The following is a 20,239-nucleotide window of genomic DNA, read 5'->3' as shown; positions in this document are numbered from 1 at the left end:
TTGTATTCCAAGTAGCACCCTATATAGTGCAGTACTTTTATGTTCATATATCATTGTTTACATTTTAGTCATTTAGCAGAAAATTCTTATTCAGCACGTCTTACAGGCGCAATTAGGGTTAACTGCCTTGCTCAATGGCACTTTGACCTAGTCGGCTGTGGGATTCGACCCAGCAACTTTTGGGTTACTGGCCCCACGCTCTCTTGCACCCCCATTCACAGCTGAGGATAGACCTAGGAATTTAAGTGTGTTATTCCCTTGGAGAAGATAGCCACACGTGATATTTTGGACTCCATTTTATTTCAGGACATAAATAATCTTTATAGCAGTATTCTCTACACAGCACAAGGTTACAATATATTCTCATAAATATATCTCATACAATACAATTTAAGGTTACAATATATTCTCACAAATATATCTCATACAATACAATTAAAGTGTAGACATCATGTAGATTTTCTGATGAAAATAAATGTATGTATTTAGCTACAAAAATAAATAGGCTTTTAATTTTTTTTCGTAAATTATTAACATGAATAGCTACAGACTTCCTGTAGTTTCTATTAAATGAGTGGAACCACACATTAGGCTGAGAGGAAAGAAAGACTGAATGCCAAATGGCACCCTATTCCCTATATAGTGCACTACTTCAGACCAGAGCCCTATGGACCCATGTCAAAAGAAGTGCACTATAAAGGGAATAGGGTGCCATTTGGAAATCCTCAACAAGCAGCACATCAACACCAATAATACATTCCTATTCATCTGCATAATTCACACAACCCGTTAAGAACAACTTCTTCCACAGAATCACCACATCCAATTGACAATTTACCTTCAGAGATTAAACAGTATGAAGCAGTATGAGACAGTATGAAGCAGTATGAGACAGTATGAAGCAGTATGAAGCAGTATGAGACAGTATGAGACAGTATGAAGCAGTATGAAGCAGTATGAGACAGTATGAAGCAGTATGAGACAGTATGAGACAGTATGAGACAGTATGAAGCAGTATGAGACAGTATGAAGCAGTATGAGACAGTATGAGACAGTATGAAACCGTATGAGACCGTATGAGACAGTATGAGACAGTATGAAGCAGTATGAGACAGTATGAGACAGTATGAGACAGTATGAAGCAGTATGAGACAGTAGTTAGACAGTATGAAGCAGTATGAGACCGTATGAAGCAGTATGAGACAGTATGAGACAGTATGAAGCAGTATGAGACAGTATGAGACAGTATGAAGCAGTATGAGACAGTATGAAGCAGTATGAGACAGTATGAAGCAGTATGAGACAGTATGAGACAGTATGAAGCAGTATGAGACTATATGAAGCAGTATGAGACAGTATGAGACAGTATGAAGCAGTATGAGACAGTATGAGACAGTATGAAGCAGTATGAGACCGTATGAAGCAGTATGAGACAGTATGAGACAGTATGAAGCAATATGAGACAGTATGAGACAGTATGAAGCAGTATGAGACCGTATGAAGCAGTATGAAACAGTATGAGACAGTCTAAAGCAGTTTGAGACAGTATGAGATAGTACTGAATATTGCGCAGAATCTATACTAGCTATACCTGTGGAAATACCTCAGAAATACTGTACGGTAAACATATCCGTCTCAAGTTTAAAGGCACGGACAAACCGGTAGTGTTTGCCGGCCGAGAGTACTTAGCACCTCTGAACAGATTTACACTCCAACAGGGTTGGAGTTAAAACCTACAGGTCGGTATCTCTCCAGGAACAGGGTTGGAGATAAAACCTACAGGATGGTATCTCTCCAGGAACAGGGTTGGAGATAAAACCTACAGTATGGTATCTCTCCAGGAACAGGGTTGGAGATAAAACCTACAGGAGGGTATCTCTCCAGGAACAGGGTTGGAGATAAAACCTACAGGATGGTATCTCTCCAGGAACAGGGTTGGAGTTAAAACCTACAGGAGGGTATCTCTCCAGGAACAGGGTTGGAGTTAAAACCTACAGGAGGGTATCTCTCCAGGAACAGGGTTGGAGTTAAAACCTACAGGAGGGTATCGCTCTAGGAACAGGGTTGGAGTTAAAACCTACAGGATGGTATCTCTCCAGGAACAGGGTTGGTGTTAAAACCTACAGGAGGGTATCTCTCCAGGAACAGGGTTGCAGTTAAAACCTACAGGAGGGTATCTCTCCAGGAACAGGGTTGGAGTTAAAACCTACAGGAGGGTATCTCTCCAGGAACAGGGTTGGAGTTTAAACCTACAGGAGGGTCTCTCTCCAGGAACAGGGTTGGAGTTTAAACCTACAGGAGGGTCTCTCTCCAGGAACAGGGTTGGAGTTTAAACCTACAGGATGGTATCTCTCCAGGAACAGGGTTGGAGTTAAAACCTACAGGAGGGTATCTCTCTAGGAACAGGGTTGGAGTTAAAACCCACAGGAGGGTATCGCTCTAGGAACAGGGTTGGAGTTAAAACCTACAGGAGGGTCTCTCTCTAGGAACAGGGTTGGAGTTAAAACCCACAGGAGGGTATCTCTCTAGGAACAGGGTTGGAGTTAAAATCTACAGGACGGTATCTCTCCAGGAACAGGGTTGGAGAGCCCTGCTGTAGGCTTTACTAGATAGATATCCCTCTTTGGCAGCATCATTATAGTGATGATCTTTAAACCTAGTTCCTACGTCTGCTCTTTCCCTATGGGTTAGGTTGCTGTCCGGACTTGAACCCCATTAGTTACAATATGATCAATGTTTGCACTATAAATGTGAATATATTGATAACAATATATTCCGGTATATATTTAGGAGTTGTTGTTTCGACAAAGCTGAATAAACAGTACGCTGAGATCATTTAGGAGTAAGTTCATTCATTCTCTGGGTGAAGAGGAGCTGTTCGTCACTACATTACTGAAATATCAGGCATGTCTTTAGTTCCCTATTACCAGACCGGTGAGCTATGCTCTGTCTAGACTCCCACCCGGGTAGCAATGGTGAATGAGAACATCTACATCGTATTTTCTACATCTATATGTTTCCTTCCATATTAGTTGTATGTACATTGTTACATAGTTAATAATTCAAATTGACTCGAGAGATAAAGTCGGAAAAACATCGACTTCATCGCACAAACACCAAAATATACACAGAGGACAACGAGCGCTAACACTACTTTCACGACATACCTGGACGCGTGTCAGAAGTTGAGCGTAACTACTGAGGCTGTCCTAATATGGACACCGTAATCTGTGGGAAGTTGAGCGTAACTACTGAGGCTGTCCTAATATGGACACCGTAATCTGTGGGGAGTTGAGCGTAACTACTGAGGCTGTCCTAATATGGACACCGTAATCTGTGGGGAGTTGAGCGTAACTACTGAGGCTGTTCTAATATGGACACCGTAATCTGTGGGAAGTTGAGCGTAACTACTGAGGCTGTCCTAATATGGACACCGTAATCTGTGGGGAGTTGAGCGTAACTACTGAGGCTGTCCTAATATGGACACCGTAATCTGTGGGGAGTTGAGCGTAACTACTGAGGCTGTCCTAATATGGACACCGTAATCTGTGGGAAGTTGAGCGTAACTACTGAGGCTGTCCTAATATGGACACCGTAATCTGTGGGAAGTTGAGCGTAACTACTGAGGCTGTCCTAATATGGACACCGTAATCTGTGGGAAGTTGAGCGTAACTACTGAGGCTGTCCTAATATGGACACCGTAATCTGTGGGAAGTTGAGCGTAACTACTGAGGCTGTCCTAATATGGACACCGTAATCTGTGGGAAGTTGAGCGTAACTACTGAGGCTGTCCTAATATGGACACCGTAATCTGTGGGGAGTTGAGCGTAACTACTGAGGCTGTCCTAATATGGACACCGTAATCTGTGGGGAGTTGAGCGTAACTACTGAGGCTGTCCTAATATGGACACCGTAATCTGTGGGAAGTTGAGCGTAACTACTGAGGCTGTCCTAATATGGACACCGTAATCTGTGGGAAGTTGAGCGTAACTACTGAGGCTGTCCTAATATGGACACCGTAATCTGTGGGGAGTTGAGCGTAACTACTGAGGCTGTCCTAATATGGACACCGTAATCTGTGGGGAGTTGAGCGTAACTACTGAGGCTGTCCTAATATGGACACCGTAATCTGTGGGAAGTTGAGCGTAACTACTGAGGCTGTCCTAATATGGACACCGTAATCTGTGGGGAGTTGAGCGTAACTACTGAGGCTGTCCTAATATGGACACCGTAATCTGTGGGGAGTTGAGCGTAACTACTGAGGCTGTCCTAATATGGACACCGTAATCTGTGGGGAGTTGAGCGTAACTACTGAGGCTGTCCTAATATGGACACCGTAATAATACCTCAGTATGACTTATTTCCCTGTTTTCTGAGGTGTGCTCAGAGGCTTGCTGCCAGCTCCTTGGCTTTTCTCAACCGCCTTCGAGGCAGCGGCAGTGTCGCTCTGAGGCTTATTGCTCTTCTCGCACAGATCCCTCATCTCTACGAGGCCCTCGTCCAGAGCCTTGATAAAAACGGCCGAGCTGGTCTCGGTGCTGCCGTGGAAACTGGTCACGCTGAAGAGGAGGTGGTCTGCCTGCGGGTTGTAGCAGCACCCGTAACCGTTAGGAACCACCGGGCCATAGCAACAGAACATCTCCACTGTGGTGGGGACCTGAGGAAGGTATACCAGTTATAATACAACATATACTTAAGATATACACAGGTGTACTTTAACAAGGGATTTATACGGAGTTTATAAACCGTTAATGATTACTTCATAGATACTGTATATATGTAATAAACAGTTATAACACAATTGGTAGAATATTATGTTCTTGTAATTACTATTATTATTATTATTATTATTATTATTATTATTATCATGGCTGTAATAGCAATAGACTGTGTTATTGACTTGTTTATTGTTTACTCCATGTGTAACTCTGTGTTGTTGTCTGTTCACACTGCTATGCTTTATCTTGACCGGAGGTCGCAGTTGTAAAGGAGAACTTGTTCTCAACTGGCCTACCTGGTTAAATAAAAGGTGAAATTAAAAAATATATAAAAATATAAAAATAGCAATAGACACGTAGCAAAGAGACGACTAGATGGTATACCTGACTGGTGGAGAGAATGAACTGGTTACTGGCCACATAGGTTTCATCTGTGAAGATCTCTGGCACCTCCATATGGATCTCCTGGGAGATCTCTCTGAGTCCTAGAAGGTGATTGTCTATTCCCATCCCTGTAATAGCCTGCAAAATAAAAATAAAAAAACATCACGAACCCTTAGAGCTTAAAGTATTAAATCTACTTAAGTTAGAGGTTCCTCATGAATAGAACATTTATCAAATAAACGTAATACAATGAATAGTTTTAGTCAAACACGCGTACTTACTGCAATTGTGGAATTTGTCTGGGCATTAATCGCATCCCACAATCGTTTAATCTTTTCTGAATCCTGTAAAATTGAATAAAAACAAAAGCATAATTAATAATTGCATTTAGTCTCAAAAGCTAAATATAATACTCCCACATTGAACATTGTCTAAAGAGAGACAAAGTAACATATTTCACCTGTTATGAGTCATATGATAGATTGCAAGTGCTGCAAATCTGTAGAGAGATCAGCTGCTTTGGTGTGTGTGTGTGTGTGTGTGTGTGTGTGTGTGTGTGTGTGTGTGTGTGTGTGTGTGTGTGTGTGTGTGTGTGTGTGTGTGTGTGTGTGTGTGTGTGTGTGTGTGTGTGTGTGTGTGTGTGTGTGTGTGTGTTTGTGTGTGTGTGTGTGTGTGTGTGTGTGTTTGTGTGTTTATGGCTGGAATGAAGTATACTCAATTCTTACAGTTTATTATTTTATTGCTTTGGTACTGTTTTCACAAGTACACCGCATGACCAAAAGTATGTGGACACCTGCTAAATCAAACATCTCTAAAATCAGGGACATTATTAACATGGAGTTGGTCCCCCCCTTTGCTGCTATAACAGCCTCCACTCTTCTGGGAAGGCTTTCCACTAGATGTTGGAACATTGCTGCTATAACAGCCTCCACTCTTCTGGGAAGGCTTTCCACTAGATGTTGGAACATTGCTGCTATAACAGCCTCCACTCTTCTGGGAAGGCTTTCCACTAGATGTTGGAACATTGCTGCTATAACAGCCTCCTCTCTTCTGGGAAGGCTTTCCACTAGATGTTGGAACATTGCTGCTATAACAGCCTCCTCTCTTCTGGGAAGGCTTTCCACTAGATGTTGGAACATTGCTGCTATAACAGCCTCCTCTCTTCTGGGAAGTCATTCCACTAGATGTTGGAACATTGCTGCTATAACAGCCTCCTCTCTTCTGGGAAGGCTTTCCACTAGATGTTGGAACCTTGCTGCTATAACAGCCTCCTCTCTCCTGGGAAGGCTTTCCACTAGATGTTGGAACATTGCTGCTATAACAGCCTCCTCTCTTCTGGGAAGGCTTTCCACTAGATGTTGGAACATTGCTGCAGGGACTTGCTTCCATTCAGCCACAAGAGCATTACTGAGGTTGGGCACTGATCTTGGGCGATTAGGCCTGGCTCGCAGTCGGCGTTCCAATTAATCCCAAAGGTGTTAGATGGGGTTAAGGTCAGGGCTCTGTGCAGGCCAGTGAAGTTCTTCCACACTGACCTCGACAAACCATTTCTGTATGGACCTCACTTTGTGCAGGGGGCATTGTCATGATGAAACAGGAAAGGGCCTTCCCCAAAATGTTGCCACACAGTTGGCAGCACAGAATCATCTAGAATGTCATTGTATGCTGTAGCATTGAGATTTTCCTTCACTGGAACTAAGGTGCCTAACCCATGAAAAACAGCCTCAGACCATTATTCCTCCTCTACCAAACTTTACAGTTGGCACTTTGAATTCGGGCAGGTATCATTCTCCTGTCATCCACCAAACCCAGATTTGTCAGTTGGACTGCCAGATGGTGAAGTGTAATTCATCACTCCAGACAACGCATTTCCACTGTTCCAGAGTCCAATGACGGAGAGCTTTACACCATCCCAGCCGAGGCTTGGCTTTGCTGATGGTGATTTTATGCTTGTGTGCAGCTGCTCAGCCATGGAAACCCATTTCATGAAGCTCCCGACGAACAGTTCTTCTGCTGACGTTGCTTCCAGACGCAGTTTGGAACTCGGTAGTGAGTGATGCAACCGATGGATAGACGTTGGTGAGCTTGTGTGGCCTACCACTTCAAGGCTGAGCCGTTGTTGCTCCTAGAAGTTTTTCACATCACAATAACAGCACTTACAGTTGACCGGGGGCAGCTCTAACAGGGCAGAAACTAGACAAACTGGCTTGTTGGAAAGGTGGCATCCTATGGCGTTGCTGCATTGAAAGTCACTGAGCTCTTCAGTTCGGACCACTCAACTGTCAATGTTTGTCTATGGAGATTGCATGGCTGTGTGCTCGATTTCTATACACCTGTCAGGAACGGGTGTGGCTGAAATAGTCAAATCCACTAATTTGAAGGGGGTGTGGTGAATTTTCTGAAATCAGCCAGTCTTACATTCAAACCCTTTTCATTGTTCATTAATTTTGTTTGTAGACATTTTTTCACCACACAAACATTGATCGAAAAATGTAAGTTTACTGTGAACTATAATGAGTACGTTGGTTTAATACCCAATGATACATACTGTGAACTATAATGAGTACGTTGGTTTAATACCCAATGATACGTACTGTGAACTATAATGAGTACATTGGTTTAATACCCAATGATACATATCTTCTCTATGTATCTCATTTATCAACCAGTTCAATCCAATAGAAATGTAAGATACATGTTTCAAAAAGGGATCTTTTGAATGTAGTATGTACTGTCAATTAGAGTACATTACACTGTTTGCACATCAGTCTATACACTTGGAACTACCCATTGGAATCGTATTGTAATCGTGTATTGTATTTTACAGTTTTGTATTGTAATTGTGTATTGTATTTTACAGTATTGTATTGTAATCGTGTATTCTATTTTACAGTATTGTATTCTAATCGTGTATTGTATTTTACAGTTTTGTATTGTAATTGTGTATTGTACTTTACAGTATTGTATTGTAATCGTGTATTCTATTTTACAGTATTGTATTGTAATCGTGTATTGTATTTTCAGTATTGTATTGTAATCGTGTATTGTACTTTACAGTATTGTACTGTAATCGTGTATTGTATTTTACAGTATAGTATTGTAATCGTGTATCGTATTTTACAGTATTGTATTCGTGTATTGTATTTTACAGTATTGTAATCGTGTATTGTATTTTACAGTATTGTAATCGTGTATTCTATTTTACAGTGTAGTATTGTAATTGTGTATTGTATTTTACAGTATTGTATTGTAATTGTGTATTGTATTTTACAGTATAGTATTGTAATTGTGTATTGTATTTTACAGTATTGTATTGTAATCGTGTATTGTATTTTACAGTATTGTATTGTAATCGTGTATTGTATTTTACAGTATTGTATTGTAATCGTGTATTGTATTTTACAGTTTTGTATTGTAATTGTGTATTGTATTTTACAGTATTGTATTGTAATCGTGTATTCTATTTTACAGTATTGTATTGTAATCGTGTATTGTATTTTCAGTATTGTATTGTAATCGTGTATTGTATTTTACAGTATTGTATTGTAATCGTGTATTGTATTTTACAGTATTGTAATGTTTAATGTGCAATCAAATCCTAATCTTATCTACCAACATAGACAGGGCTCTAACTCCTCTAGCTCCACAATGAAATAGGGTGCAGGCCAGGCAGCAGGCTGTTAGCCAACCTGCCAGCTTAGTGGAGTCTGCCACTAGCATAGTCAGTGTAGTCTGCTCAGCCATCCCCATTGAGACTGTGTCTGTGCCTCGACCGAGGTTGGGCAAAACTAAACATGGCGGTGTTCGCCTTAGCAATCTCATTAGGATAAAGACCTCCTCCATTCCTGCCATTATTGAAAGAGATCGTGATACCTCACATCTCAAAATAGGGTTACTTAATGTTAGATCCCTCACTTCAAAGGCAGTTATAGTCAATGAACTAATCACTGATTATAATCTTGATGTGATTGGCCTGACTGAAACATGGCTTAAGCCTGATGAATTTACTGTGTTAAATGAGGCCTCACCTCCTGGTTACACTAGTGACCATATCCCCCGTGCATCCCGCAAAGGCGGAGGTGTTGCTAACATTTACGATAGCAAATTTCAATTTACAAAAAAAAAATGACGTTTTCGTCTTTTGAGCTTCTAGTCATGAAATCTATGCAGCCTATTCAATCACTTTTTATAGCTACTGTTTACAGGCCTCCTGGGCCATATACAGCGTTCCTCTCTGAGTTTCCTGAATTCCTATCAGACCTTGTAGTCATAGCAGATCATATTCTAATTTTTGGTGATTTTAATATTCATATGGAGAAGTCCACAGACCCACTCCAAAAGTCTTTCGGAGCCATCATCGACTCAGTGGGTTTTGTCCAACATGTCTCTGGACCTACTCACTGCCACAGTCATACTCTGGACCTAGTTTTGTCCCATGGAATAAATGTTGTAGATCTTAATGTTTTTCCTCATAATCCTGGACTATCGGACCACCATTTTATTATGTTTGCAATCGCAACAAATAATCTGCTCAGACCCCAACCAAGGAGCATCAAAAGTCGTGCTATAAATTCTCAGACAACACAAAAATTCCTTGATGCCCTTCCAGACTCCTTCTGCCTACCCAAGGACGTCAGAGGACAAAAATCAGTTAACCACATAACTGAGGAACTCAATTTAACCTTGCGCAATACCCTAGATGCAGTTGCACCCCTAAAAACTAAAATCAATTGTCATAACAAACTAGCTCCCTGGTATACAGAAAATACCCGAGCTTTGAAGCAAGCTTCCAGGAAATTGGAACGGAAATGGCGCCACACCAAACTGGAAGTCTTCCGACTAGCTTGGAAAGACAGTACCGTGCAGTACCGAAGAGCCCTCACTGCTGCTCGATCATCCTATTTTTCCAACTTAATTGAGGAAAATAAGAACAATCCTAAATGTATTTTTGATACTGTCGCAAAGCTAACTAAAAAGCAGCATTCCCCAAGAGAGGATGGCTTTCACTTCAGCATTAATACATTTTATGAACTTCTTTGAGGAAAAGATCATGATCATTAGAAAGCAAATTACGGACTCCTCTTTAAATCTGCGTATTCCTCCAGGGCTTAGCTTAGCACAGCTCTGACAGGGCCTGGGATCGGGAGAGACACTTAAGTCTTTTAGTACTATATCTCTTGACACAATGATGAAAATAATCATGGCCTCTAAACCTTCAAGCTGCATACTGGATCCTAGTCCAACTAAACTACTGAAAGAGCTGCTTCATGTGCTTGTCCCTCCTATGTTGAACATAATAAACGGCTCTCTATCCACCGGATGTGTACCAAACTCACTAAAAGTGGCAGTAATAAAGCCTCTCTTGAAAAAGCCAAACCTTGACCCGGAAAATATAAAAAACTATCGGCCTATATCGAATCTTCCATTCCTCTCAAAAAAAATTGAAAAAGCTGTTGCGCAGCAACTCACTGCCTTCCTGAAGACAAACAATGTATACGAAATGCTTCAGTCTGGTTTTAGACCCCATCATAGCACTGAGACTGCACTTGTGAAGGTGGTAAATGACCTTTTAATGGCGTCAGACCGAGGCTCTGCATCTGTCCTCGTGCTACTAGACCTTAGTGCTGCCTTTGACACCATCGATCACCACATTCTTTTGGAGAGACTGGAAACCCAAATTGGTCTACACGGACAAGTTCTGGCCTGGTTTAGATCTTATCTGTCGGAAAGATATCAGTTTGTCTCTGTGAATGGTTTGTCCTCTGACAAATCAACTGTACATTTCGGTGTTCCTCAAGGTTCCGTTTTAGGACCACTATTGTTTTCACTATATATTTTACCTCTTGGAGATGTTATTCGAAAACATAATGTTAACTTTCACTGCTATGCGGATGACACACAGCTGTACATTTCAATGAAACATGGTGAAGCCTCAAAATTGCCCTCGCTAGAAGCCTGTGTTTCAGACATAAGGAAGTGGATGGCTGAAAACTTTCTACTTTTAAACTCGGACAAAACAGAGATGCTTGTTCTAGGTCCCAAGAAACAAAGAGATCTCTTAAATCTGACAATTAATCTTGATGGTTGTAAAGTCGTCTCAAATAAAACTGTGAAGGACCTCGACATTACTCTTGACCCTGATCTCTCTTTTGACGAACATATCAAGACTGTTTCAAGGACAGCTTTTTTCCATCTACGTAACATTGCAAAAATCTGAAATTTTCTGTCCAAAAATTATGCAGAAAAATTGATCCATGCATTTGTTACTTCTAGGTTAGACTACTGCAATGCTCTACTTTCCAGCTACCCGGATAAAGCACTAAATAAACTTCAGTTAGTGCTAAATACGGCTGCTAGAATCCTGACTAGAACCAAGAAATTTGATCATATTACTCCAGTGCTAGCTTCCCTATACTGGCTTCCTGTTAAGACAAGGGCTGATTTCAAGGTTTTACTGTTAACCTATAAAGCGTTACATGGGCTTGCTCCTACCTATCTTTCCGAGTTGGTCCTGCCGTACATACCTACACGTACGCTGCGGTCACAAGACGCAGGCCTCCTAATTCTCCCTAGAATTTCTAAGCAAACAGCTGGAGGCAGGGCTTTCTCCTATAGATCTCCATTTTTATGGAACGGTCTGCCTACCCATGTGAGAGACGCAGACTCGGTCTCAACCTTTAAGTCTTTACTGAAGACTCAACTCTTCAGTGGGTCATATGATTGAGTGTAGTCTGGCCCAGGAGTGTGAAGGTGAACGGAAAGGCTCTGGAGCAACGAACCGCCCTTGCTGTCTCTGCCTGGCCGGTTCCCCTCTCTCCACTGGGATTCTCTGCCTCTAACCCTATTACAGGGGCTGAGTCACTGGCTTACTGGTGCTCTTTCATGCCGTCCCTAGGAGGGGTGCGTCACTTGAGTGGGTTGAGTTACTGACGTGATCTTCCTGTCTGGGTTGGCGCCCCCCCTTGGTTTGTGCTGTGGTGGAGATCTTTGTGGGCTATACTCGGCCTTGTCTCAGGATTGTAAGTTGGTGGTTGAAGATATCCCTCTAGTGGTGCGGGGGCTGTGCTTTGGCAAAGTGGGTGGGGTTATATCCTTCCTGTTTGGCCCTGTCCGGGGGTATCATCGGATGGGGCCACAGTGTCTCCTGACCCCTCCTGTCTCAGCCTCCAGTATTTATGCTGCAGTAGTTTATGTGTCAGGGGGCTAGGGTCAGTTGGTTATATCTGGAGTACTTCTCCTGTCTTATCCAGTGTCCTGTGTGAATTTAAGTATGCTCTCTCTAATTCTCTCCTTCTTTCTTTCTTTCTCTCTCGGAGAACCTGAGCCCTAGGACCATACGTCAGGACTACAGGGCATGATGACTCCTTGCTGTCCCCAGTCCACCTGGCCTTGCTGCTATTCCAGTTTCAACTCTTCTGCCTGCGGTTATGGAACCCCTACCTGTCCCAGACCTGCTTTTTTCAACTCTTAATGATCAGCTATGAAAAGCCAACTGACATTTATTCCTGATTATTATTTTGACCATGCTTGTCACTTATGAACATTTTGAATATCTTGGCCATGTTCTGTTATAATCTCCACCCGGCACAGCCAGAAGAGTACTGGCCACCCCTCATAGCCTGGTTCCTCTCTAGGTTTCTTCCTAGGTTTTGGCCTTTCTAGGGAGTTTTTCCTAGCCACCGTGCTTCTACACCTGCATTGCTTGCTGTTTGGGGTTTTAGGCTGGGTTTCTGTACAGCACTTCGAGATATTAGCTGATGTACGAAGGGCTATATAAAATAAACTTGATTTGATTTAATAGTTATCATTATAGTAGTACATTTGAGTATATCATACTCTGTATGTTTCTACTTTACAGACTTTACATTTTCATCTATTCCTCTATCTGGGGTAGACAAACCACTTTACATGTTCATCTATTCCTCAAAATCTGGGGTAGACAAACCACTTTACATGTTACATATGTAGGTTTTACCAACCGGTTAAGTGATCATCAATCGATGAATCAATCACACACACACACATTATGGGAGAAGAGGACACGATGAACAGCATTATGGGAGAAGAGGACACGATGAACAGCATTATGGGAGAAGAGGACACGATGAACAGCATTATGGGAGAAGAGGACACGATGAACAGCATTATGGCAGAAGAGGACACGATGAACAGCATTATGGGAGAAGAGGACACGATGAACAGCATTATGGGAGAAGAGGACACGATGAACAGCATTATGGGAGAAGAGGACACGATGAACAGCATTATGGGAGAAGAGGACACGATGAACAGCATTATGGGAGAAGAGGACACGATGAACAGCATTATGGGAGAAGAGGACACGATGAACAGCATTATGGGAGAAGAGGACACGATGAACAGCATTATGGCAGAAGAGGACACGATGAACAGCATTATGGGAGAAGAGGACACGATGAACAGCATTATGGGAGAAGAGGACACGATGAACAGCATTATGGGAGAAGAGGACACGATGAACAGCATTATGGGAGAAGAGGACACGATGAACAGCATTATGGGAGAAGAGGACACGATGAACAGCATTATGGGAGAAGAGGACACGATGAACAGCATTATGGGAGAAGAGGACACGATGAACAGCATTATGGGAGAAGAGGACACGATGAACAGCATTATGGGAGAAGAGGACACGATGAACAGCATTATGGGAGAAGAGGACACGATGAACAGCATTATGGGAGAAGAGGACACGATGAACAGCATTATGGGAGAAGAGGACACGATGAACAGCATTATGGGAGAAGAGGACACGATGAACAGCATTATGGGAGAAGAGGACACGATGAACAGCATTATGGGAGAAGAGGACACGATGAACAGCATTATGGGAGAAGAGGACACGATGAACAGCATTATGGGAGAAGAGGACACGATGAACAGCATTATGGGAGAAGAGGACACGATAAACAGCATTTTGGGAGAAGAGGACACGATGAACAGCATTATGGGAGAAAGAGGACACGATGAACAGCATTATGGGAGAAGAGGACACGATGAACAGCATTATGGGAGAAGAGGACACGATGAACAGCATTATGGGAGAAGACCATAATGGGGAGCTAAGTAAGAAAAATGACTCACAGAGAGAGATGTCTTCTCGTCCGTCATGGCCTTCACGAAGGCCAAAGCCTCGGGGGTCGCTGAGCGGATGTTGTCCACCCGGCCCTCGTGGAAACGACGGATAGAAGCACTCTCATAAGTGGACACCAGCCGTCCATTGCACCTGAGAAATCACAAAGCAAAATAAATATCGCTACTGTATATCAATGGAGGCATAATTCACTTCATGTGTGAACAAAGGAAAATAGTTTCTTTCTTATGTTTTTAGTTATATTAAAATGACTGTCAATAAGTAGTAAAGAATGTAATCAAATGAAAAATGTGTTGAAACAGGACTAAAACAACCAACATCATGTCGTTTTAGATGAGGTTCTTAAAGATGTACAACACCTGTAAAAGGCCAGTTGTAGAGCCACCTGTATGTACGCATCTGGACTCATCTTCTGTTTCTTGATGAATTCTTTTCCATAGACCTCAAACTTGTGTACATCCATGTCAAGATCTCTAACCAACCTACGGAGAAGGAAATATCAATATATGTTAAAGTTCCTAATGCCTCTGTTTTTTTTATATCCGTGCCAAATCATTTCCGGGTAACAATTTAAGTAACCTACTGTGATTGTCTTTAATTAAAGCAATTTTTAAAAAACAGCTTATATGTGTGTCCATGTGTGTATGTGTATGTCTTGCCTCTGCAGTCTCTCAGCAGAGGCTTTCAGGAGGTCATGGATGTGAGGTGTGGTCTTCCAGAGCAGTCTGCGAGGAGTAGGAAGCTCCGACACGTTGGTGGCCCTCCCCATCTGTGAGGGACTTCCTGTCCTGTTGAGAGAGCATGATCACTTGACTTCCTCAGATTAGTGTTTTACTATTATTATAATTTATTATTCATTAACATCATATTGCTTTATCACTGACCTCTAATAATATATTACCTGTTTTATTATTGACCTCTAATAATATATTACCTGTTTCATCACCGACCTCTAATAATATATTACCTGTTTCATCACTGACCTCTAATAATATATTACCTGTTTTATTACTGACCTCTAATAATATATTACCTGTTTTATCAATGACCTCTAATAATATATTACCTGTTTCATCACTGACCTCTAATAATATATTACCTGTTTTATAAATGACCTCTAATAATATAATACCTGTTTTATCACTGACCTCTAATAATATATTACCTGTTTTATCACCGACCTCTAATAATATATTACCTGTTTTATCAATGACCTCTAATAATATAGTAGCTGTTTTATCAATGACCTCTAATAATATAGTAGCTGTAAATGTGAACTACACTGCAAAACATTAACCTCTTCATGTGTCTCATGAGTAAAATGTAAAATATCTGATTTAAGATTTAATGCAATGAACTGGCCGTTAACTATATTGTAATGAAGTACTTTGTGTGTTTGGTGAGTAAATATGAACTCTCACATGTAAAAGCACAGGACCTGGAACAGAACCTTGGGGGACACCAGGACCTAGAATAGAACCTTGGGGGACACCAGGACCTAGAATAGAACCCTGGGGGACACCAGGACCTAGAATAGAACCCTGGGGGACACCAGGACCTAGAATAGAACCTTGGGGGACACCAGGACCTAGAATAGAACCCTGGGGGACACCAGGACCTAGAATAAAACCCTGGGGGACACCAGGACCTAGAATAGAACCCTGGGGGACACCAGGACATAGAATAGAACCCTGGGGGACACCAGGACCTAGAATAGAACCCTGGGGGACACCAGGACCTATAATAGAACCCTGGGGGACACCAGGACCTAGAATAGAACCCTGGGGGACACCAGGACCTGGAACAGAACCCTGGGGGACACCAGGACCTAGAATAGAACCCTGGGGGCCACCAGGACCTAGAATAGAACCCTGGGGGACACCAGGACCTAAAATAGAACCTTGGGGGACACCAGGACCTAGAATAGAACCCTGGGGGACACCAGGACCTAGAACAGAACCCTGGGGGACACCAGGACCTAGAATAGAACCCTGGGGGACACCAGGACATAGAATAGAAGCCTGGGGGACACCAGGACCTAGAATAGAACCCCGGGGGACACCAGGACCTAGAATAGAACCCTGGGGGACACCAGGGCCTAGAATAGAACCATGGGGGACACCGGGACCTAGAATAGAACCCTGGGGGACACCAGGACCTAGAATGGAACCCTGGGGGACACCAGGACCTGGAACAGAACCCTGGGGGACACCAGGACCTAGAATAGAACCCTGGGGGACACCAGGACCTAGAATAGAACCCTGGGGGACACCAGGACCTAGAATAGAACCCTGGGGGATACCAGGACATAGAATAGAACCCTGGGGGACACCAGGACCTTGAATAGAACCCTGGGGGACACCAGGACCTAGAATAGAACCCTGGGGGACACCAGGACCTGGAACAGAACCTTGGGGGACACCAGGACCTAGAATATAACTCCACCTAATCAGATTTAACACTGTCCATATGGACACATACATGTCAATTAGTTTGGCTAGTTCGCTTACATGAATTTCATCAAGTATTCAGTACACGCCACCAGAACTATTCCCTCGAAGGGTGAGTGCTCGCACACCGTTCCGCAGACTCCGTCCTCCCCTACAACAAACTGAAACAAACATTTATATTCCATTCCATGGTCTCAGGACCTGTATTGTGCTGATCTAGGATCAGCCCCCCCCCCCCCCCCACACACACACACTTTGTCCATATCATCTTATTCTTTATTATCTAAAATGCTAAACTGATCCTAGATCAGCGCTCCTACACCGAGACACTATATGAATAAAGGTCCAGGGTCGGCATCGCCCTACCTGCATTGGCTTGTCATACCAGCGGTTTGCCCCCATCTTCTCATGGCCTCCTCCATGGAGCATCAGCAGGGCTCGGCTGGTATCCCCAACCTCCACCCCACTGGGGTCGTCTAGACACACCACACACAGACACTTCTCGATCACAGCCAACGACTCTCTGTTAACTGAATCTAGGGGAGGGAGGGAGGCGTACAGACAGACTAGGTCAGTTTATGCAAATATATTTGTTTTCATAGTCTTCCCATGGTTTATTTCAAATTATTACTATGATTTAAATTGTTATTTGATATTAGTGTTAGTATTATATTTATGATATTTAATGTAGACAATAAGATGGTTGAAGTGATACCTTTAATGAGTACGTCTCTAGCCTGGGCCCATTCTGTTCTTCCATCAGACGTCAGCAGACCAAACGAAGGCTGTCTCTCCTCTGTGTTCCCTGCCATCTTTACTATCTTCTCCAGCTGGGTCAAGATGTGAATTTCTTTCAGTTTTTTCTCCTTTACCACTAGGTCCAACACAAAGAACTGAGAAGAAGACAAATAAGAATTATTATTATTATTTTTTTTTAAATAGGATTGGATTTTTTGGGGGGAGGGTTTATTGCTCCCAAAGGGAAATTTTGTCGTGGACATTGAAAAAAGGTGATGGTATTTCCACGTAGAATATCACAGATTAAAACATACATCTGATTAAAAATGTATTTCTAAGGAAGCAACAACAACAACAACAAAAAAAAAGACGATAAGATGCTTTATCATAAGACCTCAAAATAGATTACTGGCATTACAAAATCTATAAAAGCCTTTTCTCCAAGGAGCAATTCAATGTATCACTCAATCAGACACGTTGGGTCAATAGGCTGTTAAAAAACTAAAACCTACCAATGCAAACACATCAGTCATTAGACCCCAATAGGCTGCTGACTAATGAAGGCAAAGTAAGAGAGGCAGAGGTTAACGACGTACCGCCACCGCCTGTTTGAACCTGCGTGTCCAAAAATGCCACCCTATTCCCTATGTAGTGCACTACTTTTAACAAGAGCCCCTATGTCAAAACTAGTGCACTACATAGGGACTAGGGTGTCATTTGGCACACATGTTTGAAAACATGAATCCCTACGCCGCGATCAATTGTCCTTGTGACTCAAGGAGGCTCTCAGACAAATTCAATCAGCAGTAATTTAGTTAGTAGTCTGTTTCTCCACATGGATGGCTCCTTAATATGTGTGCCTGATTGATAGTGCCTGGAATCATCTCCAGGTACGAAGGCCTCTCCCCTCCTCCTCCTCCCGTCCTCCCTTTTAGCCTTTGTGAGGTTATTTGGTGACGCGTTCGTGTGACGGGAAGTGAGATTCATCGTAAAAGATAACTCCAGACTGGGACACGGTGTTAACCGTCAACTGGTTGTTTGTTTACGATTCCGTCTGGGACCTATACATTGTCTGTTGTTTATGTCGAACGTTTCCCCCGTTTTCTGCCTATGACCTTTGAACTTTACCAAATACGACACGGCCTTGGAGAGGATCGACAGGAAGTAGAAGTTATTTACAACACTGACTCCTGGGAATCCTAAACCTCCAACAGAGACTAAACACAACCAACGAATAAAGTTATACTTCTACACTAATATCTCTTGTCTTATCAATGTGGACACACAATGTTTTGGAATGTCGTTAGCTGTTATATTTGAGGTGACCACATGCCTTGTAAATGTGGACAATGTTTGTAGCTGTACAGTAGTGATAACTGAGATCACTGTAAGTGTAATTGCGTCCATAGAGATACAATGTATTATATTTATTACTGTGATTTATTTTTTAAATGGCACCCTATTCCCTATATAGTGCACTACTTTTGACCAGGGCCCATAGGGAATAGGGTGCACTACTTTTGACCAGGACCCATAGGGAATAGGGTGCACTACTTTTGACCAGGGGCCATAGGGAATAGGAATAATAGGGTGCACTACTTTTGACCAGGGCCCATAGGGAGTAGGGTGCACTACTTTTGACCAGGGCCCATAGGGAGTAGGGTGCACTACTTTTGACCAGGGCCCATAGGGAGTAGGGTGCACTACTTTTGACCAGGGCCCATAGGGAGTAGGGTGCACTACTTTAGACCAGGGCCCATAGGGAGTAGGGTGCACTACTTTTGACCAGGGCCCATAGGGAATAGGGTGCACTACTTTTGACCAGGGCCCATAGGGAATAGGGTACACTACTTTTGACCAGGGCCCATAGGGAGTAGGGTGCACTACTTTTGACCAGGGCCCATAGGGAGTAGGGTGCACTACTTTAGACCAGGGCCCATAGGGAGTAGGGTGCACTACTTTAGACCAGGGCCCATAGGGAATAGGGTGCACTACTTTTGACCAGGGCCCATAGGGAGTAGGGTGCACTACTTTTGATCAGGGCCCATAGGGAGTAGGGTACACTACTTTTGACCAGGGCCCATGGGGAATAGGGTGCACAACATTTGACCAGGGCCCATAGGGAGTAGGGTACACTACTTTGACCAGGGCCCATAGGGAATAGGGTACACTACTTTTGACCAGGGCCCATAGGGAGTAGGGTGCACTACTTTTGACCAGGGCCCATAGGGAGTAGGGTGCACTACTTTTGACCAGGGCCCATAGGGAATAGGGTGCACTACTTTTGACCAGGGCCCATAGGGAGTAGGGTGCACTACTTTTGACCAGGGCCCATAGGGAGTAGGGTGCACAACATTTGACCAGGGTCCATAGGGAGTAGGGTGCACTACTTTTGACCAGGGCCCATAGGGAATAGGGTACACTACTTTTGACCAGGGCCCATAGGGAATAGGGTACACTACTTTTGACCAGGGCCCATAGGGAATAGGGTACACTACTTTTGACCAGGGCCCATAGGGAGTAGGGTGCACTACTTTTGACCAGGGCCCATAGGGAGTAGGGTGCACTACTTTTGACCAGGGCCCATAGGGAGTAGGCTGCACTACTTTTAACCAGGGCCCATAGGGAGTAGGGTACACTACTTTAGACAAGGGCCCATAGGGAGTAGGGTGCACTACTTTAGACCAGGGCCCATAGGGAGTAGGGTGCACTACTTTAGACCAGGGCCCATAGGGAGTAGGGTGCACTACTTTAGACCAGGGCCCATAGGGAGTAGGGTGCACTACTTTTGACCAGGGCCCATAGGGAGTAGGCTG

At 43.2% G+C, this 20,239-nt stretch overlaps 1 protein-coding gene across 3 annotated transcripts in view; it reads right to left on the bottom strand.

Annotated features, from left to right (window-relative positions):
* Positions 1-281: 281 nt before the first annotated feature.
* The window catches only part of LOC129828580 (choline O-acetyltransferase-like), a 32,646-nt gene continuing 12,688 nt past the window's right edge, over positions 282-20,239 (bottom strand). For all 3 annotated transcript variants that reach the window (XM_055889626.1, XM_055889629.1, XM_055889625.1), the window contains exons 7-15: positions 17,401-17,578; positions 17,052-17,221; positions 16,746-16,846; positions 14,895-15,023; positions 14,595-14,717; positions 14,226-14,367; positions 5,384-5,446; positions 5,103-5,240; positions 282-4,657 (exon numbers count right to left, since the gene is read on the bottom strand). In XM_055889626.1, the coding sequence (XP_055745601.1) occupies positions 4,358-4,657; positions 5,103-5,240; positions 5,384-5,446; positions 14,226-14,367; positions 14,595-14,717; positions 14,895-15,023; positions 16,746-16,846; positions 17,052-17,221; positions 17,401-17,578 (1,344 nt within the window). In that variant the 3' untranslated portion in view covers positions 282-4,357. The remainder of the gene's footprint in view (positions 4,658-5,102; positions 5,241-5,383; positions 5,447-14,225; positions 14,368-14,594; positions 14,718-14,894; positions 15,024-16,745; positions 16,847-17,051; positions 17,222-17,400; positions 17,579-20,239) is intronic.

Source organism: Salvelinus fontinalis, chromosome 30 (assembly GCF_029448725.1).
Source record: "Salvelinus fontinalis isolate EN_2023a chromosome 30, ASM2944872v1, whole genome shotgun sequence".
Classification (NCBI taxonomy): Eukaryota; Metazoa; Chordata; class Actinopteri; order Salmoniformes; family Salmonidae; genus Salvelinus; species Salvelinus fontinalis.
The sequence above is the reverse complement of the archived record's forward strand: the minus strand, read 5'-3'. Positions and strand labels throughout refer to the sequence as shown.